This window comes from Helicoverpa zea, chromosome 25 (assembly GCF_022581195.2).
Source record: "Helicoverpa zea isolate HzStark_Cry1AcR chromosome 25, ilHelZeax1.1, whole genome shotgun sequence".
In the NCBI taxonomy this organism is placed as follows: domain Eukaryota; kingdom Metazoa; phylum Arthropoda; class Insecta; order Lepidoptera; family Noctuidae; genus Helicoverpa; species Helicoverpa zea.
Window position 1 is genome coordinate 1,506,445 of NC_061476.1, and position 13,294 is coordinate 1,519,738.

The 13,294-nt window shown below is 36.2% G+C and overlaps 2 protein-coding genes across 7 annotated transcripts in view; one reads left to right on the forward strand and one right to left on the reverse strand.

Annotated features, from left to right (window-relative positions):
* LOC124642743 (muscle calcium channel subunit alpha-1-like) overlaps positions 1-2,885 on the reverse strand; it is a 79,075-nt gene extending 76,190 nt beyond the window's left edge. For 2 of the 3 annotated variants that reach the window (XR_006985810.1, XM_047181361.1), the window contains exon 1: positions 2,723-2,885. Coding sequence is in view for 2 of the 3 variants with exons in the window: in XM_047181361.1 (XP_047037317.1) it covers positions 2,723-2,788 (66 nt within the window). In the remaining variant the exon portion in view is untranslated. The remainder of the gene's footprint in view (positions 1-2,722) is intronic. The other variant, XM_047181360.1, reaches the window with a different exon arrangement.
* The window catches only part of LOC124642744, a 100,836-nt gene continuing 89,705 nt past the window's right edge, over positions 2,164-13,294 (forward strand). For 2 of the 4 annotated variants that reach the window (XM_047181364.1, XM_047181365.1), the window contains exon 1: positions 2,169-2,455. The gene's annotated coding sequence lies outside the window, so the exon portion shown is untranslated. Of the gene's footprint in view, positions 2,456-13,294 lie in introns of all 4 variants that reach the window. The other 2 variants (XM_047181369.1, XM_047181368.1) reach the window with 2 other exon arrangements.

Consider the following 13,294-nt stretch of genomic DNA (forward strand, 5'->3'; position numbering starts at 1 on the left):
ATCGCCATCTCCAGCCTCAAATTTTCTGATGACCTTAGATATTTTGTATGTGTGTCATAAAGGAACTTGAAACGTTCTTTAAGATAAGGTGGGTTAGTGGGATTAAACAAAATGTTGTATAGTAAAGACAGGATATGAGTATTCCGGCGAAGACGTATAGGAAGCCATTTGAGCTTTGAACGAAATTCAGAAATATGATCATATTTGCGCAGGCCAAATATGAATCTAATACAAACATTTTGAAGCCGCTCAAGTTTATCTAATTGTACCTCTGTGAGATCCGGGTAGCTGACATCTGCATAATCAAGGATGAGAAGCAGGAGGGATTGTGCAAGCGCAGTTTTGGTGGCAGTCGGGAGAAAGTTCCTCAGTCGTCTCAGGGATCGGATAGATGCACCTTGCGACTAACCTCTTGTAGTTGAAGGCCCCAGGAAAGATGTTTGTCAATAAGTACACCTAGGTTTTTGAATGGTAGTGCCATTGAAATCGATGTGCGGGAGTTGTGACCAGCTAACTTTTTGTACCATCCTAGAACTGCCAATTACAATGGCTTGGGTTTTCGAAGGATTAACCTTAAGACCGTAAGCCCCACTCCAATCAGATATTACAGCCAAGTCACTATTGATGATGGCGATTGCATCTGCCAAATCCACCAAGGCGGCTTTCCTATAAATTAGTAGGTCATCAGCATAAAGGTGGTAGAGAGACTGAAGATTATTGGAAATTGAATTGATAAATATCCCGAAAAGTAAAGGAGATTACTAAGAAGGTCATTTTACTATTAATATTTTTTATTATTAAATAATTTGTTGTGATTTTATTACACTAATCTATGATATGCTTGGGAGCCCTAAAGCTATCTCGGGATCTAACTAACTAGAACACTACATATTTAATATACCCATAAATTTGACAAAACCGTTTTCCAAAGCATAGGCAATCTTTTGAAAAAACTATGTAAAAAACTACCAAAAGCGAATAGGACTGACGCACGAAGGCCTTCGTAACACCTACCTTACAGAATCAACAAAATATAGTAGCCCCTAAAATATTTATTTGCTTCTAGTTTTCAGTTGGAAATTCCTAACTTTCTTATAGTTTATGATCTACCTAATAGGGTCCCGTTTTACCCTAAGGGTATGAGACCTAAAAACTAAACTATGATTTAAGACTGAATAAAATTGAAAACACTATAACAGACTGAACGTTACGGTGCCTTTACTTCGCGTGCTGTGCTCAAGAAATTCCTTCAGGAATTCCAATAGTCTAGCTGGCCATAAAAACTCGTGTTTTATAGACTAAACACCCTGATATGTGGGCAGTAAATGCCATACGTTTGATTCCCATCATGCAGGATTAAATTGATGCAGTGGTTTGTTGAGTAATTAAACTTTTTGAATAAGTATTATGAAGGTTAAATAACTTTAAAGAGAAGCTATTAATTTAAAAGGACAGGATTAATGTTACGAAAACTGAAAAACAAAACATCCTCTATTTTGAAAGTTGGCTAAAAATATGAAGGGCCGAAATACTGTGCTCCACAAAAACTCTGAATAGCACAAGTACAAAGGAAATTCTTCCCTGGAAACACAAAAGAGGCTTTTCGGCTTTACACACGTAAGGCATAAAGAGGAATAATTCATAATGAAGGAGGAACGGCGTTCCTCCGCTCCTTTCCTTACTATGACCTAAAACATTCCCAGCAATGCAGCTTATGGCTTAAAATCAGCTGCAATGCGCAACGCTCAAACTAGCACAAGAACCACCAAGGTAAAATACTACAAAAGTCGTTCACCCTGCATTATGTACGCCTCAGCTCACCTACACATTTATTATCTGTCAAAATATAATCGCCATTCTCATCTTGATACAATTTCGACAGTCAACTAAAATTGATTAGATTTTTTACAACACCATTACACGCGTAATACAATAATATACACATGAAACGTCCGCCCTTAATCAGGAAACATTATTTTGCAATTTTACGACTGAAATGAAGCAATAGAATCGATGAAAAGACAATTTTGTATCGAATTAACACGCAGAAATGTCACATTTGGCGCGTAAACGTCAAACGTCAGGCGGCCATCTTGCGCGAGCTTATTGGCGCGTTCCGTAGGGTTGTTTGCGAAGCGAACGGGCGGCAGTATAGCCGTCTCTGTCGCTCTCCGTTACATAATACGGAAATGGGTGAGCAGTGTTAAGTTTTGTGGCAAGTTCCGCATGAGGCCACTGTCGGGGGGTAGTTATTGATTTTTCAAGGAGTTTGCGGCAGTCGCCTAACACGCCGGTGCCCAGCGCGAAAAACACATCCGAATCGCGCTCGCGTTTTTACAAAAATACGATTATTTATCCTAAATTCTAATTTTACAGTTAAATAATACGATTTCTGTTACAATCGTTCAATAATCTGTTGTTTGTGTGGAGATTTTTGTGCTGGAAAACTCATTTCGTAAGTGTTGTATGTTCAATTGTCACTTTTTTATTCCGAGACACCATTTTAATCATGTTTTATGTGTCTTTGGAGGCTTTTTACTGTCTTTTGCTTTATTTTTTTATGGCACCTGTGATTTTAAGGCGTTTCACTCTGAATGTTCTGTTAATTGGCATCAGCTGTGAGGCGCACCCATGCAGCTAATTAAACGTCAGAGAGCAAAAAATATTGACAATACCAATTTTTTGCACATATTGAGTGTAAATAAAAAAAAAACTGACTCACCAATTTTCCCAGGCTGAAATTAGGCTTCAGCAGCCTGCTCCGAACCATAGCGTGATGCACGTTCATTGTTTTTTTTTTTCTTATTTTATTTTTTATTTAAAACTCTAATGGCACGTTCAAATCAGTCGCCCGTCAGCCGTCCACTGATTAAATCTCAATGATGCATATACATTGCCGGTTGTGTATGAAGCTGAATATTCTCCTACGAATCGATAGTGTAATGTATAGTGGGACAGATCTTGGTGAGGCGGAGATGTGAACGATGACGTCACAAACCGTTAGTGACACCATAGTGACGTCACTTGTCCTTGTTAACGTCCCCCGGGATGGCTTTCGGTCTAAACCCCATTTAATATGGCTGGATTAATTTGCACCATAGGAATATTAATGGCCATGATCTAAATGTATGGGAGTTTACGACTTATTCGATTAGGGAGATCCAATTGGTGGTAAAGATAAGGTAGGTATATACTTACGTTCTTGAAAGTTCATCTAGGCTTAGTCTATCTTAGCCGAAACGCCTTGTTAACTAGCGGACAAAGACCCATTGCTTTATGTAACAAGAAAACATGAATCACGAAGAAAACGACAGTAATTTTGTCGTCATTTTCTGCATTGAGAAACAGTACGTTAATAAAATATTTTATTTTACTACTATCATTACTGCTTAGTCATGTTAGAACAATATAATAAAATAACTATCTACCGATCACTAGGTTACATAAAGTTGTTTTTTTTTTATTTACTTACCTAACATCAATTTTATACCTCCAACAAAGAAAATACTTTACGCCCCTTCTGCCGCAATTGATAGATATTCTTTTAAATATCTAAGTATTATAATCCTGGCTTTAATATAATATATCCCAGCATTACAATCATCATCGTCATCCTTCTTCTCATTCAAATGTAATTTCACCGCTCCTCGTTCCCGGTTGTAGCCTACTCATCATAATCATCATCCAAGCCTTTTTATCGTCGCATGGAAAAGGATTGATTGTTAATCACCACGCTTGCTCAATGATTGATAAAAGCTTAAAACGATGAAGAAACGGGATCTGTAATAGAGTTTTTATTCTTACTAGGAAAGCGGTTTCCTATATACCCCTATATAAGCCGCTAGTGGAAACTACTACTTACCTATAACAATAAAAAAAACGACTACAATAACTGAAACCTTTTTCTACACCTGAAAACACTATGTTGCAAAATCGGTTCCGCCAAAAGTTAATTAACACATACAAACATACAGGTCAAACTGAGACCCTACTTTTTTTGAGTCGGTTAAATACTATGACCTCTTTTGACACATCCCACGTTGCATACCAATTTGCTTCTAGTTTATTTAACCAATCATACGCAAGAATTGACAGCGGATCCAAAGATCAGAGACTTACCCAGATTCCAATGTAGTATGTTTACAATATCTGTCAAATAAATATATACAGTCTATCATTTCGTATTCCAATAACCTCTGTGTATATCATTGATGTTCAAAATTAACGTTTCGGGAGTATTTATAGGTTGCGGATATTTGTAATGTAGTATCCGAGGCTTAAAATTAAAGTGTGCCTCTTTTGAAAGGGTTAGGTGTATTTTTATCAGGAATTTGTTGGTTTTTAGAAAAGGAGGGTTTAATGTTTGAGTGGTTGATTTATTGTTATGATTCATGATCATCAGCCTATGTTAATCCACTGCTGGAAGATTGTCTAACAAAAAAAAGGTAAATATTCAGGTTGTTAAAAATTAATACCTATACCTAATGTAGGCTGTAGGTAAAACAAACATAATAAATCTTCAACTTTAGATAGATTGATAATAAATAAAAATACCAAAGTATGTTATATCTGACAATAAGAAATTAAAAAGAAAAGGATACAAATACCTTAAAATGCTACAAGAAAAAAATAACAGTAACAAAAATACATTATGAATAACGATAAAATTATTAATAAACAAAAAAGCTAATCATATTCCACCTAATTAAAATCCAGCCAATCTATATACTTGAGTGCTATCAATTTATCAGAACCATCGACCCAATCTCTTCTATAGATAATCAGCAGACAACGGAGTAAGGAAATATGAGCGGAGATGCCATAATGCAGGTAGGCCAAGAGCCCTCTTCCAGGTCAAATGTGTACGGTAGGCATCACCAAAACAATCAGTTACGAGCGAAACAACGAAGCTCTTGGGTTCTTTGATACATCTTCTATCATCTTTTAGTACCTATTGTAAAAATGTTCGTCCAAAAAAGGCGTGTAAGGATGGAAACAGTAACGTTTCTCGTGCTCTGAACACCCGCATTTTGGCGCGCTGCTTTCTTAGGAGATTTTCCATTACGCCACCTTTTTTATAAATCATCAATAACTCGGTAGCGGCGTGAAGGAGTGTCAGACTCTTACTGACTAAAACCCATCATGTTCCTTCGTAGGCCGCGTATGTACCAGGGCCGCGGGTAACTTTCGAACAATGCCGAAGTCCTTCTTTGAGATATCTGTCGACGATTTTTGATATTTAAAAAATGGTCGGGTCCAAAGAAGGCGTGTAAGAGTGAAGACAGTAACTTTCCTCGTGCACTAAACATCCGTAATTTGTCGCGCTACTTTCTTAGGAGATTTTCTGTTATGGCATCTCTGCTAGTCATTTTGTTCTCTATGTTTTGGACCTTTTAATACGCCACTGAGCTGATCTCCAATGCCCATTGAACCGGCAAAAGGCATCCGCGGTTATCCGGAATACCCGGCCGGATGAAGGCCCTGATCTTCGATTTTATCTCTTCCTTGTGGTACTACGTTATCTTTAGAGAAAGATCTTTTATTTATTGGTTGGATTTTGTGTTCATTTATTTTGGGTGTTTTAATCGTCTAAGTTTTTCGATAATTTATTTTATATATCGACATGTTTCTGCTAGCGGTTTACGCGGAACTACTCCTCGCACCCGGTTAAAAAAGTCCTCCCTTGCTCGATAGGTAAACGGACGATCTAACACTGAAATAATATTTCAAGTCGGACTAGGAGTTCCTGAGACTGGGGTATTAGAGCAAAGTTGGGTTTTATTTATACATGTCATTTCAGTTTTAAAATCTTCAATCTCATTCATTTGACGTTTGCCGTAGCTGTAGATAAATTAACGAGCTGACCGATAGAACTATACTTTCTATTTAGCTTCTTCTTGCTTATATCAGGCAGCCGGGGCTGCGGGATTGTCCGTAAGAGTTACCGCAGCGCTGGTTCATAAAGAGCTTAAGAAGGAACATGATGGGTTTCAGCTAGTAAGAGTCTGACACCGTCTCACGCTGTACCCACAGCAGGAGAGGTTATTTGATTATTTCACGTAGAAAAAGGCTTAGACTAATCTATCTTATCCTAACTCATCTCTTGTAATATTTCATTACTTCCATCATTTAATCTTGGGTCGACTTAGGTTGTAATCTTAACGTTTAGTCAGATAAGAGGAAGATAAAGTGGTTTGAAACACCCTCATCTGTTCTAGAGTTTATGTCAAGTTATGGCAATTAATTAAGTTTTTAGTTATAAGAAATAAGCTAAGGATCTTGACGGCAAAAAAGATTTAAAAAATCTAAACTAAAACGAAAGAAAAATTTTTAAACTGGCACAGTAAATTCCTATGGGATATTTTCTTAGGTAGGAATAAACCAACCCGCAGTAGAGGTAACTCGCAAGTTCTGGAAAATTCTTTCTGGGAGTTTCTTCGTAACTTCCCTCACTGGGATAAAAGATTTGTTCCCAGGTTCTAACTAGACTTTCTTTGTACCTACCATTTTGAATCGATTCAGTAGTTTTGAAGTGAAAGCGTGATAGATAGACAGAATTACTTTCGTATCAGAAACAGGTATTATCAGTAAGGACTCTGCATTCAAACACAATTTTTATGTTAATAAGAGCTATTTTTATAATAAATTCAGCACTGCTCTAATATTCTTTCAGACTTAAATCGCCTTAATTGCGAGGACTGAAATATTAGTAATTCCTAACAAAACTCCGTATTTCCGAAGGTAGGATAATTAGGCTCAATTAGAATGTCATTAAGGGAAGTTTTGGAAAACCTTGGCTTCGTCGGATTATCAAAAAGTCAATGAACCCGCGCTATAATATGTATGGTTTCTGATCGATACCAATTTATTGTTCACTAAATTGTGTAAGGAGTTTTTACATGTGCGTGAAGTATCGAAAATGCTTTTTAAAATGGTTAGGTATTATTTTTATGCTTTTCTGACAATTATTTCAACGAGTTTGCCCATTAGCTGGTTTTGTGATATAAAAAAAAAATTAAAAAATTAATAAAACATATATTAGTAGTAAACATTATTTACCGCTCTGGGTTATAATGGTAAAAAAAAAAATCTTTCCTCGATCAATAGGCAAACTAAAACTGAAAGATTATTTTTATTGTTTTAGTAGGTCCTAAGGTAGGAAGCGATCGTCCAAATCAACAAACTCTCTCTTAAGTTTTATAAAATTGGTAAAATATATTTGAGAATTCGTCAGTTGAACTCTTTGATTGTACCAACAAAGGATAAAGTAAAACAGTGACAAGCCACCAGAATACTGATATTTCACTAGGTCTTTGGTTTGGTCCAGGTCTTCAAAATGTCCTTAAATTTTCTATTCTTTGAGACATTGTAGAATTTCTTTTATAAGTAAAATAAATAATTTGAAGTTTGAAAATATACTTCTGCTTTGATTTATTGCTTTAAAAAACAACTTTTATGTATGTGAGTCATTGTGTGTACGTAATACCTTTATAGGGATTAATAATTTCCCTCTACGGCTGTCATTTTAACCACCTCTTCATCATTAATCAAAAGTTTTTCAGGCTTCAGATTGACTTAATGTCACTTTTCAAGGTCGGATAAGGCTTTTATCGAAGTTATGTAGCGTTGACCTTTCTCAAGGACATGAAATTACAGGAAATATTTTTTTACTGTAAATACAAACAGCCTTGTTTGACCACCTACTATTGTTCGTTGCTTAATAACTTCTAATCACAACAATAAAGACTCTAAACCATAATTTTCTTCTATCTTTTTGTGTGGAAATAAAGGATTTTAATATCTATACTACTTCTATTACCTTACAGGTTAAGTTTGCCAGAATCAAATGGCTCACATTAGATTTTGAGGTCCAATTACAATATTTTATTGAACTCCATAAGTTTCATGAAGGTGTTACATATGTTGTTTTGGTATATTATGGACCCCGTAGGGCACGGCAACGTAACTTCCTTACAGCAATAGTATGGCAAAATCTTCATCCTTATTTCAACCGTAGTCTCAACTTTATTAAACGACTCCAATTTTGGAGAAGGTTCCAATTTGAATGAATGGTATTTATCCTTGATCAAACTATTCAAGAGGATCCTGCTAAATTATTTACCTATTTGTGAATATGAGTACATTAACACATCTACATATCGCTGTCCCCACCGAATAATATCGTAATCGATTATTACGATAGAAGTGCTTTTATGGGGAATTATTGTTCTAGAGGTGCGATTACACCCTGTGAATTTTTTTCACGTGATTCGTGCTATTACTTTTTGAGTTAGACATTTTGTAATGAATTTACCCATAGTATTCTACTCTAAATATTTACTCTAAATATTTCAGTAAACCGTTATTACAAACTTATTCAAGTAGAAAAAATAAAACTGATTTCGGTAAAGTATCTTCTTCTTCTTTCTCCTGCCCTGTTCCCAAATATTACTTGGGGTCGGCGCAATATGTCATTTTCTTCCATTTTCCCCTGTATGTAAAGTATGTTACCATATTATTCCTATATTGTTACCACAATAGATTGTTTTGAGCAGTGAATACTATGGCTATAATAAGTTACCATTACAATGAACATCGCTACTTTACAGTCAAGACAATCGCAATGGACTATTGCTGTGTGTAGGTCATTGTCAACAATTTACATGAATAAAATCGTATTGTGCATTATGGTTCAAAATTTTGTTCCATTTCTGGTAATATAAATTTTTAGCTATAACTTAATGAGAATAAATCCAATATTTATTTATATGACAAATAAATATTTAAGAAAAAAAAAGCCATTTTTTGATATACCAACGATGTTACTATGTAAGTATGTTAAGAAGTTATAAGCAAAGAACGGTTTTTTATTTTTCCTGTAAAATTTTAAGTTTTTGGTTACGATATTATTCGTTGGGGACAGCGATATCTGTTCTAAAGCTTCAAATGTATGAAGGTTACACGACATTATTAAAGTTAAGTTATATAAAGCAGTTATCAAAGAATGTTATAAAACTATTTCAGCAACTCATAAAAGCTTGACATTATTAACAATACAAATATTTATGTAAATACAAACTCACAAACACACTGCGGCATCGCTTTCGTAGAATCTCAGCAAGACCGTTATTGGCCCAAACAAAATTAGCCAATGGCAAACATTTGGTAACTGACGCCAACGTTGTATAAACATTGCCTATAGGTCAGAGGACAAATGGGTCTAAATCGATAGATTTTCTCTCTTCTATGTGACCTGACGTGGTGGTGGAAACTGTGGTTTTGGTCTCATATCATAGTTCATCAATTTTCACTTCAACTTCCCAAATCCCAAATGATGATAGGAAGTCTTTGAAGAGTCCATTCTAATCATCCTAACCTTTGCCGACTATGTTGGGGTTGGCTTCAAGTCTAACTAGCTGAGTACCAGTGGTTTTACGTTCAGTGACCCTTTTGACTTTGACGTCGCTTCTTGTAAAGCACTGGTACTCTGCTGAATCCGGTTAGACTGGAAGCCGACCCCAACATAGTTGGGATAAAGGCTCGGAGGACGATGATGACCCTTTTGACTTTGACTTTGAAATTGAAATCTATTTGATATAATCATTGACCATGCTTCATCTAGGCAGATTCACGGTGGATTGTGTTGTCTTAGTCTGTGGTATGTGGGATACAAGTACACTTAAAATGTAAAAATGTTTGAAAATACATTACTTACTCACATAAGACCCTTTTTAGTTTAGTGCAAAGATCCTAACATAAGTACAAATTGAAAAATTCGTACTTATGGAACCCTCAAAATGTTCACCATGTTTTTTTATCTTTAGCCTCTTATTTGAATATTAGTCCAACGCACTTGGTTAAAACTAAATAAAAAAAAATATAAAATCTCCATTTCAAACATCCCCAGCTTGTACACTCATTAATTACTCCAGTTAATTATATTTCGCTGACAACTGTAACTAGTTAGTTAATTAGAACACGGAAGCACGGCAGCTAACGATTTACTATCACGATATTATCATGTTTTTTATCTGTGAAAAGAAACTTTCTTCACTCCGTTACTTTATTTTTTAGTGTGACAGTTTTGAATTTTTAGATTAGTTTAAAGCATCTGGGAATTATGAAATCTGCTCAGCAAAGTCACAGATTTAAAATTATGTATGTTTATATTTTCATGTAGGTTTATGTAATGCATGTACAATATGAAGAGCTAAGAGAGATAAGTTTCTGTAACCCCAAAATTTTATTATAAAATTTTATATGTGTCTAGCACTTACTTTTAAGAGATAAAGTTACACAATACACATAAACAAAGAAAATATTTACATAAGGGAAGAGGATGAGGATAATAAATGGTCTTAGAATGGGAAGTTAAAGAACCAAGCTTTTCATTGTAAAATTGGCAGTTTTCTGTTAGTGGACATTAAAGAAAATCAACTGCTTTGTTTTAAGCAGTCCTAAAAACCACACGAGAAGACATATAAAACCACTATTATAAGCAGCCACAAAAAATCTCCAGACACAAACAATAAAAATCCCCTCAATTGTTTTGCTAACGCTACACTCTATAGTAATTCTATGCGTCATTTCGATTGACCGTACACAAAGTACAGTCAGCAACGTACAGCCATTTGGCTGTGTTCCATAAAACATATAAAAGTTTCCTTAAAGGCAAAATCGGAGATAGAGATAAAATCAGGTAGTAAGGAAGAAATCTTTATTATGGAAGTGTTTGTGGTAACTTCTGTATGGCCAGATAAGAATTAAAAAAACAATCTTAATATACGACAAGTACTTATGTCATGGTAGCCTATAATGGGTAAAGCACCAACCTCTCATGTATGAGTATGTGGGTTCGATTTCAGGCAAGTACCAATGCAACTTTCCTAAGTTTGTCTGCGCTTTCTAAGTATATCTTGAATACTAATGGCTGATTAAAGGGTGGGGAAAACATCTTGAGGAAACCTGGACTATAAAGTCTGAAATCACCAACCCGCATTGAGCAAGCGTGGTGATTAATGCTCAATCTTTCTCCGTGTGAAAGAAGGTCGCAGCCCAGCAGTGGGACGATAAAAATAGAAATTTCAAGAGGTATCCTCTCATCATAGCTGCATCCGATAAGACTGAAAGCTGACCCTAATTTAGTTGGGAAATGTTAGGCCAATTATTAAGGTTTTCCATATGGTAACTGAAATTAGACAGCTCTATAAGTAAATATCGATACCAAGAACCCACATATGCATTATCGATTAAATTGAACTCTAGTTAACTCGGCAGTTAAATTGAGTCTGCAAAGTTTAAGCCTAACCGTGAGTGGTTAAATATACAAGTTTAGCTTCGTTATGGAAACTGCGTTCCTGTGCCTAACTTTATTTCCTGTAGTTGACGTTTAGTTTAGAATTTTGTGGGTAATATGATAATGTATGCTATGCCTATGTAATTACTATAGTTCATTTTATGAATATTACTAGCTTCCGCCCGCGGCTTCACCTGCGTAGAGTTCGGTTATATCGCGTTTCCAAAATTTATTATTCTTCAAAAGTCCGGGATAAAAACTATTCTATGTTCTTTCTCAAGGTCAACTCTATCTCTGTACCAAATTTTATTAAAATCAGTTCGGTGGTTTAGACGTGAAAGCGTAACAGACAGACAGAGAGACAGAGTTACTTTCGCAAAGGGAATGTTGTGCTTGCCATGAGAGACTTGTATATTTGTGAAAATGAAAAATAGAACCTTATAAATCACGTTTAGCCAATCTGATTAGCTACCATATAGGTAGAAAGGTACTATATCCTTTGAGGAAAAGAGAATAAAATCTGATGTATCTTTCACAGGCTAATTTATGGCGAGATATGCCTTGATTTTCTTGAGGGTCTTCTGTAATTCACAATTATGTAAACCTAAAAATGATTATTGCCATTAACTGCGTAAAATCTTTAACTGCGATATGCCACGATCTCTTTGCTGAAAATGTCGTGCTCAGTAGTCATGGTTCTAACAACTAGACTATCACAAGTACTATATTTTAATAGAGTAAACTATGTACATCTAATTTTATTTTTAAACCTGCTTGCAACGCACCCAGCCTGTCAGTATCCACTTTTAGTTGTAACATCTTCCACTACTGCAAGGCTAGACAAGTTGGATAGCTGCCAAGTTACCGAGACGAAGGCTGCTGAATTTTGCTACTAAATCAACTAGAAGATTACTTTGATAGGATACGGTAGGAAGTAGTGCTGTTTATTAAAGACTTGGATCCTGCAGCGATTTGACCTGCGTCCGCGATTATTGGGTTATCTAACACTGAAAGAATTTCACATATCGGAGTAGTAGTTCTTGAGAACGCGTTAAGCGTTCAATAAAGCAAACAACCACATTCGCTTTATATTTATTACTATGTAGATATTTGGAGAGAAGGGACTAAATGATCACTACATGATACATCTAAGGATTAAGGTATGAATACAATGGCAGCGGGATCGTTCGAAAGAGTTACCGCGGCCCTGGTACATAAAAGGCCTACGACGGAACACGATAGATTTTTAGTCAGTAAAAGTCTGACACTCCCTCACCGATGCTAACCCACAGCGGGAGGGGTCATTAAAAAAATGCGTCTCTCTCTCTTGTCGCGATATACTTAGAAACTACTGCGAATTATTTCCTTAATTATCATGTAGTTTTCACAAACAGGAAGGAGGAAAGAAGGAAAGCTAAGCAATGGGACTAATTAATAAAAATATGAAGGTCCCACCATGTCCCACCCAAAAAAAGTCGTGGTGGCCTAGTGGGCAAAGAACCGACCTCTCGAATATGAGGGCGCGGGTTCGATTCCAGGTCAGGCAAGTACCAATGCAACTTTTCTAAGTTTGTATGTACTTTCTAAGTATATCTTAGACACCAATGACTGTGTTTCGGATGGCACGTTAAACTGTAGGTCCCGGCTGTCATTGAACATCCTTGGCAGTCGTTACGAGTAGTCAGAAGCCAGTAAGTCTGAAACCAGTCTAACCAAGGGGTATCGGGTTGCCTGGGTAACTGGGTTGAGGAGGTCAGATAGGCAGTCGCTTCTTGTAAAGCACTGGTACTCAGCTGAATCCGGTTAGACTGGAAGCCGACCCCAACATAGTTTGAGAAAAAAGGCTCGGAGGATGATGAAGGTCCCACCATCACGAGTTTACAGTAAATAATCTGGCAAGGCCTGGACCTATCTCTAAATTCCACAAGATAATGGCGACGTCGCATGTTACCTGCAACTAGCACCATAAGTTAGCCTAATCCACATTAAAATTCAAGC